Source organism: Prosopis cineraria, unplaced genomic scaffold (genome assembly GCF_029017545.1).
Source record: "Prosopis cineraria cultivar Desert tree isolate PC_DT_omini unplaced genomic scaffold, ASM2901754v1 PC13, whole genome shotgun sequence".
Classification (NCBI taxonomy): domain Eukaryota; kingdom Viridiplantae; phylum Streptophyta; class Magnoliopsida; order Fabales; family Fabaceae; genus Prosopis; species Prosopis cineraria.
In genome coordinates, this window is record NW_026555344.1 from 9,737,885 (window position 1) to 9,765,641 (window position 27,757).

At 30.2% G+C, this 27,757-nt stretch overlaps 1 protein-coding gene across 1 annotated transcript; it reads right to left on the bottom strand.

Moving 5' to 3' along the window:
• Nucleotides 1-146: 146 nt before the first annotated feature.
• LOC129289877 (protein NRT1/ PTR FAMILY 5.6-like) lies at nucleotides 147-25,775 on the bottom strand. Its single transcript, XM_054926638.1, has 4 exons — nucleotides 25,544-25,775; nucleotides 11,140-11,346; nucleotides 8,723-8,937; nucleotides 147-2,229 (listed from the first exon to the last, which is right to left on the bottom strand). The coding sequence occupies exons 1-4, from the start codon at nucleotides 25,773-25,775 to the stop codon at nucleotides 988-990; spliced, it is 1,896 nt and encodes a 631-aa protein (XP_054782613.1). The 3' UTR covers nucleotides 147-987.
• Nucleotides 25,776-27,757: the final 1,982 nt, after the last annotated feature.

Sequence of the window (27,757 nt, forward strand, 5' to 3'; positions counted from 1 at the left end):
AGTTTTTATTGATTTGGAAAAAGTTTATGACCGTATACCAAGAGAAGTGCTTTGGAAAGCGTTGGAAAAAAAGGGAGTACGGATTGCTTATATTAAAGCCATACAAGATATGTATGAGGGGGTAAAAAACTAGTATAAGAATGCCTAGTGGTCAAACAAAGGATTTTCCTATAAAGATTGGACTACATCAGGGATCAACTCTGAGTCCTTATTTGTTCAACTTGATTTTAAATGTTTTGACGGAACATATTCAAGAAGAAATCCCGAAATGTATGCTCTTTGCGGATGATATAGTTCTTATAGCAGAGACAAGAGAAGAGGTTAATTGCAAACTTGAGTTATGGAGGAGGACATTGGAGTCGAAAGGTTTTCGTCTAAGTAGAAGTAAGACGGAATATTTATATTGTAAATTTGGTAAAGGACTATTCGACAATAATTTGGAAGTGAAATTGGGAGATCAAATTATACCTCAAGTAGAAAAGTTTAGATATTTGGGAGCCATTATTCAAAATGATGGCAAAATTAGTGGAGATATTTCACATAGAATTCAAGTTGGGTGGTTTAATTGGAAAAAAGCTAAAGGAGTTATTTGTGACCGTAAGGTGCCTAATAAACTTAAAGGAAAGTTTTATCGCACTGCTATCAGACCGGCAATGTTATATAGTAGTGAATGCTGGGCTCTAACGGGACAGCAAGAGCATAAAGTTAGAGTAGCAGAGATGAGAATGTTACGATGGATGTGCGGACATACACGTAAAGATAAAATTCGAAATGAGCACATACGCGAAAAAGTGAGGGTAGCACCTATTGAGGAAAAAATGGTAGAAAATCGGTTGAGATGGTTTGGGCATGTACAACGAAGACCAAGGGAGGCACCAGTGAGAAGAGTGGAACATATAACTTTGAGTCCGATTAAGAGAGGTAGAGGAAGGCCTAAGAGAACACTCTTGGAAGTTGTTGAACGCGATCTCTTAATTAATAATATTCCTAAAAGCTTGATAAACGATAGAGCACAATGGCGTCTTGCAATCCATGTAGCCGACCCCACCTAATGGGATAAAGGCTTGTTGTTGTTGTAGAGTGCACTCGATCACGCGAGAAAGTCTGCAGTCCGCATTCTACAAATCCGTTCATTAGCCCTAGCAACAAAAACTGAGGAATCAAAACCATGATGCTCAAGGAAATTATGTCCTTATCTGGATGACGTAGAGACTTAACCAGAGAAAGCCTTTGACGTTCTACTTGCCAAGCCACAATATAGCAAACTCCTGAAAACAACATCCCAAAAGCCATATTCCAAATTGGTTTCACCTTTTCTTTTGTTCCTGGCGATTCGATTATCTTTGTAACCCCAGAAGCAACCAGATATTGGAGTGCAGGGAAAACCATGATAGGAACATCAAATTTACTAACATAAGAATACAAGTTGGTTGTTTGCAGAACAAAGTAAGTGTTGCTAGAAGCAGAAACAAAATTGTATGCTAAGAAGGTGAAGACCTCCAAGGGTATAATGGGATAAAGGCTCTTCACGTCCCTCACTTGCTCAGCCGTACAATCCTCCTTTTCATTTCTCTCTTCGCTTCCACCATCATCGGAATTGTTCTTAATAGCTGCCTTGTCCAAGAACGACAAAAATGATGGATGACGTGGCAACAAGTGAACCTCATCTCCATTGTCAGCTGTCGGATAAAAGAGATCATCTAATGTATCATCTGAACCTTCATTGTTATAGCCATGTTTTGAAGATGGGTATGACAATCTGCGCTTCTTAATAGCTTCCTTAAAGACCCTATAAATGATTGTGACAGGGCTTCCAGAGGGTTTTTCTTCAGGATAATAGCAGAAAATGCCAAGAAAAAATAATAAATACGTAGCTCCCATAACAACAGACGAAACTATGAAAGTTTCACGCCAAGAATCAAATAAGAACTGGCATAAGAAAGCCATAGCGGAGCCCATAATTGAAGCCATATACCACCAAAGATTGGTAGTTCCGCTGCCGTTGTTACCTGATTCTGGTCTTTCTTTTTCTTTCGATGATTCGGATTCCTCGTCTTCTCCTTCGGTATTCAAGGTACATTTTTTCTTCGCTTCCCTCAGTTGATAATCAAAAAAATCTCTTAAAGTTGGCTCTTCTCCGGCTTTGCCTAATGCAATAAGTGCTATTGTGAAAATCATCGGAAGGAGGTGCCGCGAAATGGGGGCGCGAACCCCTAGTAGAAACGATCCCTGTAATTAAAAATTCCTTGTTTTATCAACAAAAGGAATACCTTTATTCGCTTTTAAAGTTCACATTTTATTTTAGTACTCTAATTTTAAAGAATGACTAAAACAATGAACGATCAAATACTGACTTTGAACTCAGTGTAGTGAACAAAATTAAGCTTAAAGATTGTTAGTGGGAATGTTTCTTTGAAGGGTAGAGATGAGAAAGAAAGTTATGCACAAATTTTCAAAGCACAAGATGCATTTTCTTTAGACTTAATTTGTCCCCACTTATTTCAAGTTTTGGGTACAAATTGGGTCTGACAGTCAATTTTCTTCAGAGTACAAAGAAGACTCTCAATTGTGATTTGCATTCTCAAAATTCAAACCAAGACAACAATGATGTTTATAAAATGATAACTTGACCTCATCTTTAGTGTACTCAGAAACAAAAGTAATGAGTTTGGATGTTAGAAATAAAAGATGATGAGGGGTTTTTATAGAGAAAGAAGTGATAACTTGAAATGTTGCCTTTTGCTGCTAATATGATGACTAAGGCAGTAACAAGAAAAAAGTTTGAAACTTGTTGTGAGATTGTTGGATTAGCAATTATCTTCACATAGTCGTGGAGAAGGTCCAAATGTTGAAGCTCATTATGAGTCTCACTAGTTAAAGTGAAAGGGATTTATATTAGATAATGACTCTATATTTTCATGTATTTTGAGGAGTTTTATTGGTTAATTAGATAGTTATCTAGTTATTTTTAGTTAATTATCTTGTGTTTATTTTGGTGTTGGTTAGCTTGTTTGTAAATATTGTGTTTTGATTTCTTTTAGATTAATTTTTATTATTAATTTCAGTCATTTAATTTTAGGAACCCTTGCAAAAGCTTGGAAGAAGTGGAAGAGGAAAAATATGATAATTTTAATGAAAAACTTGAACTTTAATGATCACCCATACAGCGGGTCAGTGTTAAAAAGCAAATTCTGAACTAGAAACAAAGCCCGCTACAACGGATTTTGCACCAGAACGAACAATTTCAATTTTTCTATTTGATAAAAGAGGAAAACTAGAGTTTTTCAAGGGAGGCTTCATTTTTTATGTTTTCTAAAGATCCAGAGGTGATTTTGGACAGCTTGGGATGATTTTAAAGCTTGTGAGCAAGATAACTCATCACCATCTACATTTTCATTATGTTTTACATCACTTTTCTCCTTTCTCATATGTATCGGAATTTAAACCATTGTTCTGCTGTTTTGCTGCGTTATTTAACTATGAGTGGCTAAACTTTGATGCTCTAGAGTCCTATAAACTCATTTGCTCCGGTTGTATCTTGATTTATCAATTATTTTGTGATTAATGAATGTTTTATGTTTTAATTTCAATTTAGCTTTATGTTGCTTGATGATTGGTCACCATTATTAGATGATAATTTAAAGGAATAGAATGAACTTGAGAAAGGAATTTCTATTTGGACCATTGGAATTGAATATTTATGATTAACTATAGTTAATTTGCCTCTAGAATAAGAATGTATGTAAAGGACCTAAGTGGTTAGAAGGTATTTGAACTTAATGCTCTTATTCTAATTTTGGCAAGGAATTATTGGGTTAGAATTAAGGAGGATTTTAGATAATCAGAAGATATTCAAGACTAATTCTAGTGTCCTAACCCTTAAAATTGAAATTAAAATCAATTTAATTGATCAGATGAGTGCAATGGAGCAAATGAGGAATTAAAACTATAGGTGCTTTCCTAATTGTTTTCTTGCCTTTAAAGTACTTCAAAATCTTAGTTGCTTACTTTACATTTTTATTTTTAAATTGAATCATTCACCACTATAATGTGCTTACTTAATATGAATGAAATTGAGAATTTAATGCCTATTTGCCATTTTACTTAATTCTCTATAAGATCGACCTTAGTTTACTATTAGCTACAATTGCAACCTATACTCTTGCAATGTCTATTGGTTTTTGTTTGCATCATTAGGGTAGGGGAGAGAGGTCATATTCAAGGTTTAGGTGCAACTATTTGTGAAAAAGTTATTTTCACATGTTTACAGGTAGTTTCGATAAATTTGTATTTGTGGATTTTAACTGTTGGATCAGGTTGAAATATTGTCAACTTGTTTGGAACATTGGGTTTGTTATTTTCAACGGTCGGATCATTCATTTTTTTCTTACTGTAAGAGTTGTTTAGTTTGCTATTTGCATCCAGTTTGGGTGTCTTTCATTCTTCTCTTTCTCTTTTGGAAGCTTATTACTTTGGTACTTTGGCTAATTGTTTGCATTTGTTTGTGCATCTGATTGAAACTCTTTTGTACCATATTTTGATCATAGTATGACCCATGATTTTTATGCTTGCATTGAAGGGTTTTTCATGTTAATAATTTCTAGTGTCTCTTGAATTGTGCTATTTATTTTCTTCAATATATTTGTTCAATTACTTCTCTGGAATTCCAGCAAGTGACAAGAATTTATTTTTGCTATATATTTAAATTATTGGATTGAGCTTTTCACATCACATTTTATAAGTAATAAAACTCTTCATTTAAAAATCATAAATCTATATATGTTGTTTTATATATGAACCGACATAGTTTAATGAGTGATAACCAATAGTTATTCAAAATAAATTTTCTATGAAGAGTAACGTCATTTTAACATGTGAAGTTTCTTGCTCCCTCTTTGCAACCATAAAAGTTTAGTTACAAATTATTATAAACTGTAAATAAGCATGCGAAGTGGAGCCACGGTTCTCGTGCGAACTAGCTAGGTCTCCTTATGGCCACTGTCGCGAGAAAGGAAATAACCCGGAATCCCTTCAAGTAGAACCAATTAATAAGTGTTCCGAACATTTGGTTTCCGATCCTTTATACTAATTGAAATCAGATTTGGATTGGGTGAATGGTTTAAGACTAAATTCACTCATTCAATGCGTTTTTCACATGATATGATAATAATTGTTTGATGTAATTAAATGGTTGTAAGAAATTTTCTCACATAATACTCAAAAAATACTAAATATCAAATTTTTGAAAGGGATAAAGTGATTTGATTGTGAGGATCGTTGTAAATTTTTAGAAAGAAATGTATTTTGATAATTTTTAAGTATGGATAAAATTTAATAATTATAATTGAGATACTTATTGAATGAGTGGAATTAAGCCATTCACTGCACCTAAATTCATTGAAATCTGTATTATGGCTCAAGGTATATCATCTATTCATTTCTTATTTCCTCATTTGTGATTAATATATCATGTTTGAGCATTACAGTTTGTAACATCCCAAATACTAGTCCTGAAATTTAATAAGTCGAGAAAGATAAATTAGTAAATTGACCAAATAATCAAGTTAATAATATTTTTGAACAACTAATGAACCTGTTGGTCTTGGGGACAACCTTGGAATTGGAAAATGAGGTGTCTTAGGCCACTTTGGGCCCAAATGGAGGTGCATATTGCATTTTAAGCTTTTTTAACCATCTACCGTGTGGAATCTGATATAATCAAACAAGAGTATCGAGACAGAAAAGAAAGAAAGAAGAGGAGGAGCAACGGTGGAGTGTTAGGGAGCTACTAGGGCAACTTTTTGGTGGGCATTTTGAGAGGATTTAGGACTCCATCTTCAAGCTAATCATATCCTTTTATTTCTCTTCCTCTCTACATGTTTTTGTACTAGGTTTTGGGGGTGGATGATAATGATATCTAATGTGGGAGAGTTTTGGATGAACCCATTAGATCCAAAGGGACTAATGGGAGTTGTTTTAAGTTTCTAAATCTAAGTTTTATGATTTAACAAGATTATATTAGTGGGTCTTCCACTATGGACGAATCCTGGAAGTTAGAATGGTGATTTGTATTGTTGGGAGCTATATGAAGATGTTACCTAATTAAGCTAATAGATGATTTTAAAAATTTAGATTTGTGAAAGACACGAGTTTCGGTATTTGGTTAGTATAAGGTACATAGTTAGAAAGTTGTTGATATTGATGATAGTTGTTGGATTAATGTAGATTAACATTGTGCTCCGTTTGAGCAGAAAGTTTAGTTAAGGAAGCAAGTCATCAGGGGGTTGAATCTTTGGTTACCAAAGGTTTAAGGTAATTAAGGGAAAACCATCTCTTGTATTTTGCTTGTTTGGTAGATTAATAGATCGTGTAAACTTGAATATATATATATATATATTTGTATATAACAAAAGCATGTGTTCTATGTTTTTGGAATATGTACGCAAGTGGGTATGATTTATGATATGTATTGTTATATGATGATGGTAATGAAATTTAATGAAATGTGATTTTAAAATGTGTTAAATGTTGATTATTATGGAACAAGCATTGTTTGTGGTATGATCATTGTGAATGGTGTGAGTTCACCCTATGAGGAGATTAGTAAATTAAATCCACATAGATAATACTATCACTAGGGTAGCCTCAATGTTTGATCTAGAGCTAATTGCCTATAATATTACCCTAGATTGAGTGTGTGGTAGGGCATCTAAATCTAAGAATCCTAATATCACCCTAGATTGGATGTGGCATGGGGCTTTCCCTTAATATCATCTTGAATGGGGTGTAAGGTAAGGCATTATAACGCCCACCAAGATTTGAGAAAGGAAAAATTCATAGTTTGAGAGTGAATGTGAAAGCCTTAATTAGGTGACCCTTCATAATTAGAGAGTTTGGACTAATCCAATCACATGGGTTTGTCCTATTTGTATTAATGGTTCATAGATTTAGTTGAAAAAAATATAAGATTGGTGCACTAATCATTCGTACCATGGATATATTTGATTTCTGTTAAATTGTCTACTTTATGTGCCTATTAGTTGACTTGATTTTCATGTTCTTGATTTAGTGTACCTTGGTTGTACTCACCTCTCTCTTAACATAATTACACATGATAATTTCGGTAGAAGCAAAGGGAAGACATCAGACGTTAAGGACTAATTGTCTCTTCTATAATGCCCTTATAATTTGGTAATTTTATGTGTAATTAAATGATATTGCCAATTAGGATAATTCTTTTGTCATTCTTGCACCATTGGTATGTTGAATGTGATTTTATTGTATTTTAAGTCCAAGATGATGTGATATGAATTTGTTAATCTAAGTAGGGGCATAACACTATTACAAGTTTGTTTGTAATTGTTTGCATGGATTTATGTTGAGTTTGTGGTATGAAAAACCTCCTTGTTTGATTAGGTTGAAAAGTTGGGGTTGAGGGTCAAATTTTGTGATATATGATGAAATGTTTATATGTGATGCATTGTACAGGTTGTCCTAGGTTTGTTGAGTATGGTTTATGTATTGTGTTAGGTTATTGGTACTTGGTAGTGGATTTGGACACCTTGGGATGGTGAAAGAGTGAAGAAGATATTGTTTTGATTTTGGGTGTCCAAGTTTGTGAAGTAAAAATACTTAGAAATGAGACCAGTGTCATTAACTAGTTGATTGAGTAAGATTTTTATAAATACCTAAATCACATCAATTAAATGTTAGACAGAGATTTAGGGTGTTCTAGAAATTGGCATCCAAATCTAGCTGGACAGCATTTTGCTGTACCACATGGGTTGGTGTCTTCATCACGACACAAGCTACAATGAGGACACGTTGGGACGCATGCATGCTTCGTCGTGACAAACGTGTCTTGTTTTAGGAAAATTACCATTTTGAGCCCCATTTTGATTTGTTTTCAAAACCTATTGGTTTCTCATGTTTTCAAATGCTTTTAAAACTTTAATTATCATATAAGTTTTGCCTAAAAGGATCGAAAATGATTTTGGTTATGCTTGGGATCCCAAATTTCGAAAGGTTGTTCAATTATTAAACTTACTTTCAAATTTTTCTACCATAATAGTTCCTCATCATATTAGTTTAGTTTTTTCTACTATGGTAGAGCTTAATTAACTTGTTTATTTTTATTCTACCACAGTAGAATCTTTTTTGAGAAAATGATAGATGGGTCCCAAGAAGATAAATTAATTCAAAGTAAGTCCCAAAATGTCAAATTTCAAGAATTTGCAACTTCGACTCTCAATCTTATAATTTTATTGTAATAAATTTGTAACTTATTTTTTAAATTTTAATATGCTTGAAAAAAAATAAAATTTATTTTTCCTGTTAAAATTTGGAACACAAGTTACAAATTCATCACAATAAAGTTGCAAAATTGAGAGTTGAACTTGCAGATTCCTAAATTTTGACACTTTAGAGCTTACTTTGAATTAATTTGTCTCTTTGGAATCTATATGTCATTCTCCCCCTTTTTTCTTTATCATGGTAGGCGTAATTTAAACAAATTATTTATATAAAGTCAAATTCTATTAACCATAGTAGCTAGACTTTTAAACTAAGCCTTTTCCATTTCCTTGATAAATATAAGGATTGATTTGAAAGTATTTAAGCTATATAGCCTATGGGAACTAATATAAATTATCGAGCAAATCAGCCATAACATGAGTTTCTTTAAAGCAAGTTTACGAAGTCAATATAATAAGATAACACTGACCGTAGTATAGGCTGCGGTGCAGAAGATAATGGCCTTGAAGCGACCTGCGCAAGCCTCGGATACGTGTATCACAGCAGGTATTAACACAGCTGATATCGCATCAAGCAAAGTCACCAGCAAAGTAACATTCAGTAGATCAATACCCCTATCAATTAGGAAGTCAGCCAAAACGCTCACCGCTCCCTTGTTTACAAAAGCATAGCTGAAAGCTAAACCTGAAATAAAAATATAAATATCATTAAAGGAAGAAATGAGAGATATTGTTAAAATTACGAAGAATTGAATGGGCCAGGAGAAGAAAATGAGCACATTTTTTGATTAACATTATTGAACATTACAAAACATAATCCTTCACTAGAAGAATGAATATCAAAACCACCTCTTTTAGGTAAGATTAAACCTTCTTAACCCCTAATAGAATATGATGCCTTTTATATATAGATTTTAAGGTTATCAATAACTAAGTGATCCATATTAACCACATAATTAACTAACTAATATTCCAACAGATATATTGATACTTTCAATCTAGGTTAATTTAAACGTAACAGATCAAAAAAGGAAGAAAGAAGTTAATGGCGATCGAGTAATCTCCTAGTAGATCTAGCTCAAGGAACTAGCTAGGAACTTGTTGATCTGGAGACTGAGAAATTACTGCTACCCCAGATGAAGATCACAGTCTTGGAGAGGACAAACCCACTGCGGAACCAGTTGAAGAGATCGTCGCGACCCACGAACTTCATCGTGTTCAAAATTAGCCAATTAGGGTATGTTTTTTTTTTTTTTTCCTTTCTTCAGGTGAATGCCTATTTAAAACCCTAAGCGAAAGACAATGCAGTAAGCTTGCACCTTCCAGCTGGTTAATGTGAATCCGCGGCCACTTTTTGCCCTCGATTGTGCTTCGGATCTCGACGCGTTTGTGTCTAACAAAATTTCCTGGAACTTTCCTTCCTCGAAAGTTATGATAGATAGATAGATAAATTTGAATTGTTAAAATTTGATTGCCTGAATAATTCATGAATTGTAGTGAAAAAATATTTTATAAAATGAATTTTGCTATTTTTTTTTTGTCATTAATATTGCTGGATCACTCCAAAGAGAGTTTGATTTGCTAGACAATAATTTTTCCCCAGATGAAGAGTACGTACAGTCTTAGAGAGGACAAAACCATCTTGGAACCAGCTCAGAAAGTGGCTTCCGCAGCTAAGAAAAAAGTTGCGCATATTATTGATAACATGGAGGAAGAGCTTTGTGCAGGAACTAATTATTTTTCTTTATTTTACGAGGACGAAAAATGCTACTCAAGATGCATGTACTTTAATCTATTCTTTCAATTCAAAAAAAGACTAATATGGATTATGATGAGCAAGTTCAGTTGAGGCTAATTTTTTTTATTAACATGGATTTAACACCAAACAGGGAGGTGGGAGGGGGGGGGGGAAGAGGGGAAGGAGACATCACCCAAATTGAGGGGAAGATAGATTTTGAAAGGAAGGAAAGGAGAAATTTTACTCACCAAACAGAGCCTAAAGATGTAGTTTCACACTTAAAAACTGTGAACAATATTAAATTCATGTTAATAAAATAAAGGAAAAACGTTTATAAAATTTTTTTAAAATATATAAATGATAATCTGATCCCTTAAAATGTTATAATTTTTTTAAAGTTTTTATACACTTTTTTATTATTAATAAATTTATATAAATTATTAAATTGTCTTTGTTAAAAATAAATAATTCACAAATTTCGTTTAAATATTTACAACTTTTATTTTTATAAAAGTGATTTGAAAAAAAATTGTGAATATTTAAACGAAATTTGTGAATCATTTATTTTTAACAAGGATAATTTAATAATTTATATAAATTTATTAATGATAAAAAAAAATTTAAATATTTAAAAAAATTATAATATTTTAAATAATTAAATTATCATTTATATATTTTAAAAAAATTTTATGATCATCTTTCCTAAAATAATCATGAACTATTAATTAGCGAGAAACAATTTAAACAGCTCATACGTTGAATTTGATTAACAGTTGACAGGCGTTTTGCAAAATTAACCGGAGAACCTGCAACGTTTTCCTCAGTGACGCATGTCTCTCAGATCAACTCGCCAGCAGCAAAGCAAAGTAGCAAACCCGTCGATCTGTAAAAGCATTCACCTAAGACTTTGTTTGGTCAGAAGAAAGGGGATGGAGGGTAAAAGGAGGTGAGGGGAGGGAGATCCCCTCAATTTGGGAGGAAGTTTTGGGAACACCTTACCAAATAAGGGAAGGAGAGTGATGCGACAGGGTGGAGGGAAGGGGAAATTTTTCCCCTCCCCTCCAACCAAACATTAGTTAAGGGGGAAGAAAAATACGTACAAACACTGTGTGTGAGAGAGAAATTTGAAGCTCTGCTCGAGAGACTCACAAGTATGACTACGAGCTGATGTCTGATGAAGAATAATGCAACCTCTGAAATGCAGCGGTCCCAAACCGGGCCCTTCTGCATCGTCTTCGCCGGCGACGAGAACATCTGCAACAGCAGAGGTAAGAGAAAGAGGAAGGAAGCAAATAAAAAAGAAAGAAGAGACGAAAAGAAACTTAGAACTTAGAATATAAAAGTGATTATATTCAACTGAAACACGGAGAGAGATGTCCTTCACGGTTCAATGCTGACTGCTGAGCTGATGAGGAATTGAATGGAATGAGACTGAGACGTACAAGCCACGATTAATTGAACTGGAGGGTGAGGCACCAAAGCTACTTTATGACCCCGTGATTCCCTGTCGATTGGTAATTATCTTTTCTTTTTTCTTGTTATTAGTATTATATAGAACCGATAATTCGGACGGGCCGGGCTTATTTGAGTCAGGCTCAATTCGGGCCGGGCTTATTCGGATCGGACTTAAAGCATCCTATCCCTTCTAAAAAGCCCATATAGCCAAGTCCGGCTCTAACACCTTCGGGCTTCGGGCTTATTCGGGCTGGCCCGAATATCCGAAACTTTTTAAAAATATTTTTTCTGTATTTTTTGAACCAATTTTAATTTTTAAATAATTCTATTAATCGTAAAATATTATCTTAATTTTAAAAGAATAAAATAAAAAATAATTTATCAACTTTGTATTTAAGTAGCTCTGTTATTATTTTGTTGTATTATGTATAATTTATTCATGAATTTTTCCTTTACTTGTAAATTAATGTCTTAATTGTTTAAATATTGCTCTTATCATAGTCATATATAAATATTTTATATATTTTAATTAAATTATATTATTTTAATTATGATTAAGCTGATCTCAATTCAATCACAGTTAGACTACTAACTTAAAATTATTATTTTGATTAGTTCAAAGTTTTAAATAACTTTTAGGTAAATTATACTTTTTATTTTTATGAATATAAAAAAATTGTCATCATTGTATTATAAAAAAAATTATTTAATTATGAGTAAAATATTATTTTTTTGAAATCATTTTTCTTTAACTTTTTATATTGTTTAACACTTATATAAAAGGGATTCTTACTCTAATTTACTCTTAATTTTTAACCAAATCTAGCATGGACAATAACCAAGTAATTATTCAAGAATATTATTCTATTTATTATGTTTATCTAGTAGTAGAGTCAGAAATTCGTACATGCCTAAATTTTATTTTTAAAATTATTTTCAATTTTATTTTTAATTTAAAATTAATTCTCTTAATTTATAAAAAATATAAAATTATTTTTTTACATGCAAATGATTTATAGGACTCAAAATTTTTTTTAACAAAAATTGGGTCTTAAAATATTAAAATCAATATTAAATATATTTTAAATATTATTTTGAGATATTTTATTGATTAAAAATAATAAAAATATGAAATATAAATATTTTAATTTTTTTTAAAAAAATAACTACATTAAAACACTTATATATATAGTATTTTGGAATAAAATGATATAAAATTTAAAAAATTAATTAATATTTATCATATTTTATATATTTTTTTAAAAAATTATTTTTTTATTCGGGTATTCGGGCCAAGCCCGAACCTAATCGGGCTTGGCCAGAATTTCCTCGGGCCTATTCGGGCGGCCCGAATAGGCCCGAAGAATAAAAAAATAATATTTTTTTCAGGCTTGACCCTAAATTTTTCGAGCAGGTTCGGGCTGGCCCGTCGGGTTCGACCCAAATTACCGGCTCTAGTATTATATTAAAATTTTAACGGTTTAAATTTAATATTTAATAAAATTATTATTATAATTTTAAAATATATATATATATATACATATATATATTTGAATCTTTGAAAAGCTTAGATTTAACAATGATTTAAAAAATGATAAAAATAGGGAAAAGGAAAAAATGACGCAACTATTTTCCAAACAAACATGCCTCTTGTTTATAAAAAATAGTAAAGAGAGAGAATATAATAAAAAAATAATATTAATAAATTTTTATTTTTATAAAATATTTTATATTTTAAAATTTTGAATGTTTCTCACCAATATCTTACACAAGATAAGATTAAAACGTGACCAGAAGTCAAAAAAGAATAATAAATTACACAAGACTTATAAGTCAACTCCTCAACTAAATGATGTGAATGAGCACCGGTAGTCCGAGAGTGACGGTGCCCCCATCCCCCATTCTCGTGATAAACATGTGTGTTCAAATGAGAGGATGGGACCCAAACACTCATGTCCCATCTTAAAAAAAAAAAAATCAGAATTAAATTTTAATTTTATATTTCACCTTATCTTAAAAATCATTCCGTCTTATTAAAAATTAAGACAAGATTGAAGTAAGATTAAAATATCCTACCATTTCAATAAATTGAACAATATGACAAAAAAATTTGAATAATAATATTTATTAAAATTTTAAATTATATAATTTATTAAATTAAAAATTAAAAGAAAATGAATAGATAAATCACAATGATTTAAAGTCAATTATTAAATTACATCAATTACAATTACAAGTGTATAACATTATGATAGCACTTATAAGTAATTTTTAGATTATCAAAGTAACAACAACAGACAAACCATGGATAATATCAAATCATCGTTCTTCTTCTTTAATCGAGATATGAAAATAAAGTAAAAAACACAATATAAAAAATTGTTAAATAAGTATATATAAGAATAAATTGTATTAATATAATTGATATATTATAAAGAAAGATATTACCTTATATTACTTACTCTATAAGTCTGTATCATTAAAATTATCAATATAAAAAAATTTAATTTTAAATAAGAATTACATGTATTGAAATTATAATTGATATAATTAATATAAGTATAAATTATATTAATATATTTAATGTATATTTAAAAAATTAAAAATAAGAATAATATATATATAAAATATTCAAGATGGGACGAGACGTGTCTTGAGGACAATCTTGTGTCCCGTCTTGTCCCAAATTCCTTTCTCCTCTCATCTTGCAAAGACCCATCTTGATTATTTTCGGGCTGAAACGAGACTTATTCTAATATGATCAAGAGGAAATTGGACCAATCAATATAAGTACAAATTAAGCATCCCCAGCGATATTGTCCGAGAAAAAACTAAAAAACAAGCCCAGCTTCTTTCCTTTTGAAGATTGCCTCCTCCACGTTAAGGAAACACGTGGAGTCATGGCTGGCGGACCATTCAAATTTAATTTTGACCACCGCAATTGTAATATTTTTACTTTCATTTATAAAATAAAATTAAGATATCTAATTACTGGTCTAGATAGTCTAATTTTAATATAAATAATCTAAATTTAATATTAGTAATTGTAAAAATTATAAAAAATCAATATTAAATATGTACTCCCTCCGATTTCATTTATAAAACTCATTTTAGAAGATCAATTTGATCCCATTTATAAGTTGGGGCACAATTTTTTAGATAATATTTGAAAAAAAAATTTAAAATTATTCTCCATGAGATAAAAAAAGTAACATAATATCACTTTTTAAATTTGTTATATAGGAGTATATTTAAAATTTTATACATTTTGTTCTTTGTAATTTTTTTGTATTAGTATTGATAAAATTCATAGAAATAACTTATAAAGAGAATCAAAAGAGTGTTATTTAAAATATATCTAGAAAGTTAATTTATAAAAATTATAAAATTTTAATATTAACTCTAGACAACTTATATTAAATCTAGACTATCCTGAACAGATTTATTAATTTTTATTATAATTTATATAAATTTTTTATTATGATAAATATAAAATAAAAATAAAATCATTAAATCTTGACCATTTAAATTTTGAATGGTCCAGATTTTTTTCCCCCAATGTAGTGGAGCTGCGGAGTAGGCAACACTCAAATAAGGGAAGCCGAAGGAAGGGCAAAACTATCACATTATAAGCTCTTTTTTCCTTAATTAGCTAGATCTCTTGTATTGTTACGAGTTTAAATAAATTTTCTAATTTTATAAGAAGATGAGTCCTTAAAAATGGTTTTTTTCTTGTCCAAAAAACAAAAGGTTTTTTCGGTTAAAAAAAAAAACACCTGACAAGTTTTATAATGGAATGGATATTGAATTATTGATTACGTATATTGATTCACATGACTACATGAGTATCTTTAACATGGACAAATGTTTAATGTAATTTCATACGTAACTATTTATAATTTTTGTTGGCCTGAATAACTATTTATAATTAATGAATCAACATCACTCAAGTGTGGGATATTTATTTAACCACGTAACGTCACACGTACCGGAGTATAGTAAATGGATTATTCAATAAAGACGCTTCATTGTGACTTGTAATTCATACCATTTAAAATAAAAATTATAATACTATAAAAAAATCATAATAATTTGGTGACAAAAAGACATTTAAAAATTATTATTATATATCAATGAAAATATTTATACAACAATACTTGAAAGATCGTTTGATAATTATAAGAAGTAACAATAATTTTCTTTTTATCTTTAATGTTTATTATATTGAAACCTGAATTAGATCGGTAACCGGTAAGCTAATCACCTGACCAATCCGGTCGAGTGTTTAACCCGCGAGAGGCTCAATGGCTTGAAACAGGGACTGGCAAAAATTGAAAACTATTTAAAATATGAGGAATTAATACTAATTTTTACTTTTTTTACAAAGAAAATAAGAAAGTTTCAAAAAAAAATTCAATTGCCCCCCACATACGTTAGTGGTGGATGGCCTTGAATTAATTGGTGTGATCTAACCTACCTGGCGGGTTGATCGGTTCAACCAAGCTGGAAAAAAATAATAAAAGAAGGAAGACTATCAAGTAAGAAGAAATGAACATGATGAAGAGCTGAAAACCAGTGTAAAAGAAGATGAAGATTAAAGAGGATACAGAACTAAAATAAAAATTAGCCGAACGCATTTTTAACTGTTAAGGGCCATGCCTTGTCGGTCGCACTCCATTATTGCATTACGTAGGGCCATACAAAAGATTTAGCTTTAACAGTTTGGTCCTTTTCATGAACAAATTGAGTTGGTTAACTCATGTTTAGTCTGATTCAGTTATAACTTAAAAATTAATAGAACTAGACTTAATTCATAAAATTAAAAGACAGATTTTAGTAATCTATTACTCACTCAGCTTTTTTGTTTTCTTCCTGTATAAGATGTAATAATTCATTTCATTTTAATAAACTTACTTAAGATAATAAAAATATTTATAATTATAAAAAATTCATAAAAATCTTTGACGACAACAACAACAATAACAAATATTTTAATTACAATCCAAATGATTTAAATTGATAACTTTAATAACAGCAACAACAACATTTAACAAATTTTAGTAACATGTCTAATATATATTACAGCAACAATTTAATAGCAAATTAAATTAAAATTATATCAAATAGAATGATGAAATGTAAGTGAAGAAAACATTGAGTTCAAACTTTAAACTATTCAAATATATTAAAAATAATTAAAATTATATTAAAATAATTTCTTAGGATTGAATCAGATCAAGTGGTCTAAGAGCTTGGTTTTTTATCCAGTCCAACTAGAGAAGTTAGTCTTTTTTTTTTTGTCTCTTTGGTCTTATGGACCAATTTTTTTTATTAGACCGGACCAAATCGGATTTATTTTGGGTTAGATTGAATTAGATAAGACAATCAAACATTTACACAGCCCTAGCATCATGCGATGAGCACTGCATGCTTATCATTCCTTTGGGTGATCATGAGCTCTTCATTTTATCTTTAAATGATTTCTATTGTTTATTTTAATTTAATTTTTTTATATTTTAAATTAAATTGTATTGTCCAAATTATATCTGTACAGTCTAAAGTATAATTGATAATTAATTTCTAAAAATTATATAATAATATATTAAATTGGGTCATTCACATTAAATCTGTATTGACCAAATTGGTTGTGAATAGATTTATTAAAAAAAATTTATACTTTGTTATATTTTTATTTTGATAAATATAAAAAAAAAAATTTAAATCTAGACTATTTAGATCTTATTAGAGGTGATGAGTACCATGATGCTCATCCTTTAGTAGGTATTGAAGATATTCTAAATTTAATATTAATTTTTTATAAATTTTATTTTACACAAATATAATATAAAAATATTTACAAATCAATTTAAATTGAACAGTAAAAATCATTTGAAGATAAAATGAAAGCTATGATCGTCCAAAGGGTGATGAGCACGAAATGCACATCCTTGTATCCATCTTCGCCAAGAATCATTTGGCTCAATGGCATAATCCAATTTGAATACCTTTTAGAATTAATTCTAAGTTTAAAATTATGTCTTTGAAAAATTTTATTCAAACATTTCAATTTTTCAAAGTCATTTAATTTTTAAAAATTTATTTAAAATAAGTTAAAATTTGTTTCATTTTAAAAAATTAATTCTAAACATTAGTTTACTGTCATTTTGAATAATAAAATCACTCGCTCAACATTAATTCTAAAAATATTATCCAAACAACACCAACTTTATTATAATTATTTTTTAAAAATTTATTCAAATATTATCATATTTTAATAATTATTTTTTATAATTAATTTTTATCAATTAAAATCTAAATACACCCATAAACTTTTTTAAGAAAGAGGTTAAAAAAATGAAAAAAAAGAATATATCACTTTCGCTTGGGGCAAAAACAAAGTCAAAAGCACCGACGGACCAAAAAAGTGAGGAAGGATAGTTCTATCAACGGGTATGATAGTTTATCAAGAATGAGTTGAAGGGCTACAATTGTTCTGCTTTTATTAAAGAGTGTGTGACTGCCCTCTCACTATCATTACCCTCGAGTCCTTCTTTCTCTAAATAAACAAATGTCATTCATCGTTTGGAAGAAGGACAATAATTTTTTTAAAAGAGATAAAGAATAAGGGAAGGGGAAAAATTTCAAAAATTTTAAAAGTCTAAAAATTTTTTATCATTAAGAAATTATATAAATTATTAAATTATTTTTGTTAAAAATAAAGAATTAACAACTTTTTTATATGCACAATTTTTTAAATTTATAATAATATAACCGCAAATCACAACATCACATATAAAATTTCTTATTTTCTATTATATTATTTTGAATATAAAAAAATTTATAAATATAAAAAATTATTTATTTTTAAAAAATAATTTAATAATTTATAGAAATTTATTAATGATAATAAATTTTTTAAAGATTTTAGAAAAATTTTAATATTTTAAAAGATTAAATTATTATTTATATTTTTTAAAAAAATTATATAATCATTTTCCACTCATCGTTCATAGCGCCCCGCATTTCAGTTTCCACTTTTGAGAGTTCCAAAAACTTCTGAACAGTATTTGAAATCTCATGCATATCAGCATATGTTAGTGGGCGCCATGCCAAGCAATCATATTTTTTAATTGAAATTATGTATTTTCAATAACATTTTAATCCTTTAAATTTTATTTCTATTTTTAGGAAAGATGTTTACAATTTTTTACCCTTTCAATTTTATTATTATTTTTTAAAAAATTTAATTTTATATTGTAGAAATTATTATTTGAATTTTTTACTTGAGATAATATTTTATCGAATTAAGAATACATTAATTTACTTAAGGCCAGCCTAATTATGGTTGATCATTAATCTTTAAACAAGAGCGTTGACTGATTCAATAATTGGTTTGATCTTTAATGTTTGTTAATTTTTATTTCAAATTTATTAATTATAACAATTAAATTTATTCTTATCCCAGTAGTGTAATTTAACATCCAAGAAATTTAATCTTGATTAATTAATTTAATGAGTGTGATTAGTGAATTGATAAGGTGTAGCCAGAGGGGTCTAATTAGTGAATTTGGCTTTGATTTCAACTTAGGATGTGGGTCGGGACATCTGAGTATGGAAAGAGAAAGAAAAGTGAAGGAAAGCCCTCTATGTCACATGCCATGGCATGTGGACAATTAGCCGTGGTGCACAGAGCAAAATCAGACATGTTTTAGGCCTCTTTGTGCCAGACGCTACAGCGGGAGGCCATGTGCTCCACGGCACAAGGCCAAAAATCTAACTTTATCAGTTTGTATTCTATGTGCAAAATCAAAAGAGGAGAAAGGAGAAAACACAAGAGCATGACTTGGCTTTATTAGGGCACGTTATTGGATCCAATTGATGATATTTTGAGGCTCTTAAACACTCAAGGTAAGTAATTTATGCTCACATCTTCCTTTCTCTACCATAATTATGAAGAGTAAACTTAGAGTTTGAGTCAAGAGATTGATTTTTGGTCCACAAGAATTATGAGTTCAAATTCATTGACTAAAATGAATATAATGGGAGTGGTTTAGAGTATGTAAACTCTACATTGATAATTTTGTCAAGAGTTATAGGAGTTATTTTCATGAGAAATTTTGCAATTAATATGGTTGTTGAGAGAGTTTGAGACTCATTAATGGTGGTTTAATAACTGAAGGGGGTAATGTGAGTTAATGGAACCTAGTAAATCCATTGGGTATGAATAGGTATTGAGTTAATGGGATAGATAGAATAGAAAAAGTAGAAATTAATGTTGGTAAACTCACAAAAATGGGATAATGATGATATCATTGCATTATGATGATAATGTGGTTTAAACTAGCACCATTCAAGCTTATGAGAAGTTTTGTGTAGCATCCTAATTTGTAGATAAAAAAAATTTATGAAATTTAAGGTTTTTTTAAAATGATGATAATAATAGGAATTTATATTATTTGAGGTTATTTGAAAATAATAATATGGTTAGGCATTTAATTATGAATTAAAAACTTAAGTTTAAAATTATATAAGAAATATTTTGTTAAGATATAATTTTAAGATTTAAAAAAAAATATCATTAATGTGTGTGTGTGAGTTAAAAAAGAAAAGAAAAGAAAAGAAAGTAAAAAAAAAAAGGGGGAGGGAGTTTAGTCCCACATCGGTTAGATGTGGGAATGAAAGGCACCTCCTCATGTATAAAAAGAGGAGGTGCATTGTGGAGGAAGCATGAAGAATTTTTTATTGCAATTAAAGGCCCAAGATGCAATTTGTAAAAATTACAAGTAATGGCCCAAAGGTTTGAATAATTAAATTCAAACTTATAGTTTTTTTAATATAATTTTAGGACCACAATTCTATTTTTATATTATTTTTCTCTCTTCCTCTCACGTTGCTCGGCGTTTTCTCGCAAGGGGGGATTATTTTCTTTTTCTTCAGGTATGTTCTAACTTTCCTGTTTAGATTAGTATTTAAAAATTTATTTAATTAAAAAATTAATTTTATATTTATTTTCTAAATAATATTAGCTTTCTAGTGATATGATTATTTTGTAGGATAGAGTAAATATTCTTATTAGGATTTTTCTATATGATAGTTAATCTGATGATATGATAGATTAAAAATATAGGTTAAAACTCTTAGGGATATAATAAATATTATAGAATATTTTTTTGAGGTTGAAACTCATGTTTAAGAATTTTTGAGTTAAAATCTAGATCTATATGGTTGAATTTATGTGGAATCTGAGATGTAGGGATAAACCTATGATTATTAAATATTTATTTAAGTATGAATAGGTATTTTTGAGGTTATAGAAAGGTGATTTGAGGCTTCAGGATAATTCTAAAATTTTTAATTTATTTTGGATGAATTTTTAGAATATAGAAGGATGAAATTGTGATACGAGAAGTGATTTAAGGATTAAAAAAATAGTTTATTAGGGTACGAGAATTTTAGAAAAAGAATTTGGGAAGTTAAATGAGGCATAAATCTTAAATTAGTATTAATATGGATTATAGATCTAAGACTTTCTAATTCTTTAAATTAGAGTTATTTATTTTAATGTAAAATTAATATATAGTATTGTGAAATAATTATGTAGATTATATTGACAAAGATAGTGGTGAAAAAGGAGTTGTGAAGGGGAACTTGTTATTCAAAACACAAGGTAACTATTATTAATGTGTTGTGATGAGTGTGTTTGTGAATGGTTATGTGTTGACTTGTTGTTTGGAAAAACTATGAATTATTGAAAATAAATACTGTTATATACTTGTTTGAAATTATTGCTAAGTGGGTTAAAAATTATTTTTATTTATCATGATGAGATATTATTATTCGTATATATTCCTGTTTGGATATTTGAATGATGCATGACTTGTCAGGGTATTTTAATGTATGGTGTTAATGGGAATTTCTGTTCGATTAATTATTATCACGTGGTAAGCCCTCATTGGACCCAATGAGTGGCATGTCGCTTGGTCCAACTCACCTTTGGCCGGGTGATTTGGCGTCCGAGCATGGCGAAAGGAGGATATAAGGTGTAGTCATGCAAATTAAATACTTGTTCGGTTTGTTTGAAAATATTGTTCGGTTAAATGCTTTGTGTGCCCACTTAGCAATCGCATGATTAGTTACAATCGCATGCATCATTACATATTAATTTTTGGTTACTGGGACTTTAAGTCTCATTTCCCGTGGTTAATATTTTTACAGGATCGAGTCCGACTGAGAAAGTACCAAAGGTGTAACTATGGTGTATGAGACACCATTTTTTACGTTGCCTCTTATTTTAGATTATACAATATATCTTGTGCCAACTTAGGACATATCTTCTTTGTGAAGCATGTAAACTCTAATCCTTTTTATTAAAAGTATTTATATGACCAAGAGGATTATGTCTGTCCCTCTTGATTTATGATCTGATTTGAATATCATGCCATGAGGATTATGTCTGTCCCTCATGGTTTTAATTGCCTTTTTGGATATTTTAAGACTTGCGTTATGTCTTGGATGTATCATGGTAAGAAAATTTTCTACCATGATAATGGTTTTAATAATTTGCGAAAAATCGGTCTGTAAGTTTTGAGGGTGTTACATTTTGAAAGTTGGTATTATAGGGAATAAACCTTTAACCTCTCAAAAGTTTGAAGTAATTAGGAGAAATCTAGTTTATATAGTTGAATGTTAATTAATTTTTGTGTAAAGCATGGTTGATATTTTTAACTATTGATGCAATGTTTTGCAAAATGATGAACTTGTGAATTTGTGGTATGATTTTGAAAACAGAAACCTTAGGCAAGTCATCTCTTTGTAATCAAATATTTGATAAATGGCTAATCACTATGAAGTTGATAAAATATAGTATTGGTATGCCAAGTGAGTTGAGTATGTGATTATATGTGAATCCATGTTAAGAGATTGATGATTGAATTACATGAATATGTGGTATATATGCATCGTATGATCATTGGTGAGAGTTCGTCTAGGAAGAAGAGTAGATGGTTAAATCCATATAGTAATGATAGTAGTAGTGACCATTGGAATCGAGAACTTGTCTTGGCACTAACCATTGGAATCTGGTTGGTTCGAGATTATCCCACTTGTTCTATGAGGGACTTGAACCTAACTAGTTTTTATTAGTTGATAAGGAGGTTAGATTAGGAGTACGACATCCCATGGTTGTTAGTATTGGGGAAAATCAAATTACACAAGTGAGTGAGTTGATTCTAACCCAGTAGCTCATCACAAATAGAAGGTTAGGTTAGTTCATGAAGGACGTAGACACGTGATAGCCACTGATTTTGTGTTGGAGGTAATAACAGAGTATAAGGTTAGCATTTGATTATGCATTTAGATCTAACTACATGATTGCTATTATTGTGGCTCGGTGCTTGGTTGGTATTATTGTGACCCCATGTTATGCATTGTCATTATGTGGTTATATGTACATTAGACCCGATCACATGGTTGTTAGTATTGTGAACTGTGGTCATATTCATCATATATGCTATATTGTGTAATTTTGCCTATTTGTATTAGTTTTTAATTGATATGCAACTGTATAGATTATGTGAAACTTGATTACTGAGTAGTTGTACTCACCCCTTAATTCTCAAATATTTTCAGGACCTAGTTCATTGAATCCAGTTCGAGGAAAGCATATTGAGGCATAAGATTTTGGTTAAAATTCTACTTTCATGCCTCTCTACTCTGCTTATGTGTACTTTTATTGTAAAATTGCCATCTAGGTCATATGTCATCATTTTAAGCTACTTGCATTAGTTTTATGTCTCACTGGTGTATTTTGTGACCTGGGTTAGAGTTTTGATTGTAAACCCTTAGATAGGGACAAAATACTTGTGCAAGTAAAAACATGTATAATTTGACTAATTTGCAATGAAAATGAATAATTTGTGTAAAGTTTTACTCCCCCTTGTATGTTAAGAAATTTGGGGTTGAGTGGTAAAATTGAGGTTTATGTATTTTGATTGAATATGGTATGTTACACGAGTTTACTATAGTCCATTGAGTGTGGTCAGATGGTTAGTGTAGGCTTTTGATAATTGTGATTGAGTTGAGACACCATTGTTATGAGTTTTATGTGAAAAAGTGATAAAATAGGTTTTGGTGTCCAACTCTTTGTAGAAAATAAATTTGAGTATGAAACTTGTGCCATTAGCTAGAGTTAGGAGAAAGTTTCATGTAGGCACTGAAAACACCTCGATCAGATGTCAGAAGAAGATTTAGGACTCATTTGAATTTCGCTCCTTGTGCTGTCAAATTGACAACTGATTACTGTTACATTCGTGCAATACGCCGCAGCATATGGCATAGAGGCGAGTGAGCTGTGGTGCACTAATACTTAGCCATGGCACATGTCACATTTTTTTTTGCATAATTTTATTGTTCAAGTTTTGAAACTCAATGCTGTGGGTCCTCTATGGTTTTTGAGATTCCACATTATTTTGAAACGCTAATTTAAGCAAAATAAGAGTGTTTGGGAGATTTTTTTATGTTATTAATCTTGGGATCCCATTGTAAATGTTTTGTGAATTATTTCTCCCAATTGTGAATTATGAAAACTTAGTAATCTTTTATGGGCTTAGTTCCTTAATTACCTTGATTTTAGTATTAATGATATTTAGATTTGGAGAACATTACATGTAAAATCAATAATAAAGTAAAGACTAAAAAGCTTTCAAGATTGCGATCATTAGTATGAGTTGATCCATAATCCTATTTATTTATGGACAACAACTAGGCTTATGCAATAGAATTTCCCTGTGAGGGAGTCTTTTGTCCTTAAATTTGTTTAGTTTTGTTTTAGCAAAGACATGATTATGGAGAATGCCTTATATGATTAGTTTTAGGATTAGGGGTTTTTAATGTATATTTCTCTAATACTTTTTGTAATGTTTCGCCTTAGTTCTTTTTATTTTTGAATCGTTGGCTTCTGCATAAAACGAAAGATATTTTGATATTTTAAAGTTTTGAAATGGTTGAATTTTATATTTTTTTCATAATTTTTCAAAATAAAATGGTGTAATTGTGATATTGTAAAAAAAAAATATAAAACTTGCTTGTTTTGAGACTTTAAAATATCAAAATGTCTTTTATTTTATGCAAAAACTAAATTTAAAGAAAAAAACCAAAATAAAACTAAGAAATTGGGATATTATAAGGGAAAATGGCAATTAAAGACCCTCTAAGAATGTTAATCCCAATTAAAGACCATAACATTTTGAAATTTTAGTTAAGAACTATGATCCTTAATTGGGATAAAAAAATATAGTTTGTGAGGTGAGATTCACTAACGTCACTTGGAGATTCACTAACCTAACTTGAGAAAATTCTAACGTATATTGTAAAAACATGAAACCTCACTTGGGATCGATTATTTAATAAAAAGCGCCACTTAAAAATTTACTAACTCGATTTGAAAAAATTTCTAACATATATTGTGAAAATATGAAACCTCATTTGAGAATCAATTGTTTAATAAAAAGCACCACTTAGGAATTCACTAACCAGACTTGAAAAATTTTTTAATGTATATTGTGAAAAAATGAAACCCTACTTGAGAATCGATTGATTAACAAAAAGTTACTAGTCCTTAATTGGAATTCAAAATATTATAATTCTTGATTGGAATTAATATTCTTAAAAGATCTGTAATTGTTATTTTTTATTATAAAGAGCACTAGATAACGGCATTATAAACCTTTATCCCTATTTCAGTTTCACGTGTATAACTAGCCTCTTTTTTTTTTTAACAAAAAGACACGGACAAGACCATGCTAGGGTTACAAAAGTCAAGACACATCAGAGTCCAAGATGTTCTTACATCTCATAGGCGAAACATTATAAATAGGGAGGTCGTAGTTTTCATGTGAAGTTTCCGTGCAAACAATCAGCATATTTATTTGCCTCTTTGAAGATGTGATCAAAAGTAACCATCCAATTTCTCATAGTAAGCTCCCTTATTTTCTTGATGGTTGTCGTTAGAGGATTGCTTTCGGAGAAATTATGTTGAATAAGAGAGAGGGCTTCATAGAGTCAGTGTATATATTAATCTTGGTAAGATTAGCATTCCAACCAATCTGAAGGCCTTCTAAAATGCTCGAAAATTCAGCTGCAGTATAGGGTTGATAGCCAAGAAATTTTGAGAAATCGATAATCCAATTTTCTTTTTCATCGGAGATGACTCCACCATAAGTTTCAGCACCAAGAGAGTTAACTGAGTCATCTACATCGAGCCTAACCCATCCTACCTTTGAAGGACGCCATTTAGACTCGGATCTGAGTATGTTGTTATTCAAAATATCCATTCTTGATAAAAGCCACATGTCATTTATGATTTATTAGGTATAAGAGAAGGCAGTATCTTTATCTTGATTGTCATTTTCAAAATACATTCTCTTGCATCTTGCTTTCCATATGATCTAACAGACATGAGTAAAGAGCTTTTGCTAATTAATTTTTCTTGTGCTGGTATTCCTTGCTTCATTTCTTGCATTCTAAGATCCAGTCTTGCACATTAAGAGAGAAAAAATTATTTAGCTTGGAAGGATTGACTAGCTTTAGCCAAACCTCTCATACTTCCTTACAATCTCATAAGATATGAATTGAAGAGTCAGGAGAGTTACAACCGAAGATGCATTTTCGTTGTATTGGGTTCTTTCCTTCATCGGTTGTAAAATTACTCTGTAGGCGATCCCAAGCTGCTTTTTATAGGAAACACTTGATTTTTTGATATATAGGCCACTTCCAGATTTTAGACCAAATATCAGAATTATTTTGTTCATTTTGGGATTCCATCTTTTTGTAAGTAGATTTTATAGAGAAATTTCCATCAGAGGAAGGTCTCCAACAAAAGGCATCGTTAGTCCCATAAGGGTTAGGAGGTTGTATAAGAGCAATTTGTTTAATCACATCAGGGTGAAGATGATGATTAAGAAGGTTGAAATTCCATCTTCTTGCGGCCATGCATAAATTAGAGATTTTAGTGTGCAGAATAGATTCAGCACTAGGGAGTGCATATTTAACAAGAGGTTCAGGAAGAGGAGCCTATTTTTCATACCAAAAGGATATTCCGTTACCCTTACCTACTTTCCATCCAACCTAAGGCATGCAATTTTTCCAAATTTTGCAAATATTACTCCATGTGTAAGAAGAAGAACTTGGTTTATAGACCATTAGAATAGCCATTTTGCTGCATTTGTATTTATCCTGCAGAATCTGAACCTAGAGACATTTAGATTGAGTGATGAGACCCCAGCATAATTTCATGATGTAAGCAATATTTTGGTTCTTGAGATTTTTGAGTCCAATGTCCTCCTTCATAACTCAAGTTTACAATTAATTTCTTCTCTTATCTTTGCTATGAGATCTATATCATCCGCGAAGAGCATACATTTGAAAATTTTCCCTTGAATATGTTCTGTCAAAACATTTAAGACTAAGTTAAATAGATAAGAACTCAAAGATGATCCTTAATGTAGTTTAATCTTTATAGGAAACTCTTTTATTTGACCACTAGATGTTCTTATACTAATTTTTACCCCTTCATACATATCTTGTATAACTTTAATATAAGCAATTCATACTCCTTTCTTTTCCAAGGCCTTTCAAAGCACTTCTCTTGATATACAGTCATAACCTTTTTTCAAATCAATAAAAATCATGTATAAATCTTTATCTTTACAATGATACTTTTTCATTAATCCCCATAGTAGATAAATTACCTCTATAGTCAATCTATTTGGCCTAAAACTGAACTGATTCTCAAAAATACTTATCTCCAATCTCAACCTATGCTCAATTACTTTCTCCCACAATTTCATTGTGTGGCTCATGAATTTCATCTGTCTATAATTAGTACAATTATGAATATCACCTTTATTTTTATAAATAGGAATTAATGTACTTTTCCTTTTATCGTCAGGCATTTTCTTGGACTATAAAATCACATTAAATAATTTAGTTAACCATCTCACTCCTTCTTCACCTAAACATTTCCACACTTCAATAGATATACAATTAGGTCCATTAGCCTTACCATTTGCCATTTTCTTAAGAGCTTTCTTTACCTCTTTATCACGTATTATTCGATAGAATGATAAATTTTATTCTCCTTCACGAGTTACTAAATCTTTCAAGTTACTTAACGAATCCTCTCCATCATTGAAAAGTTTGAAAAAGTAAGTCTTCCATTTGTTTTTAATTTCATCATCTATAACTAAAATTCTTTCATCTTCATCATTTATACACCTTATTTGTTCTAGATCTTTTGATTTTCTTTCCCTACTCT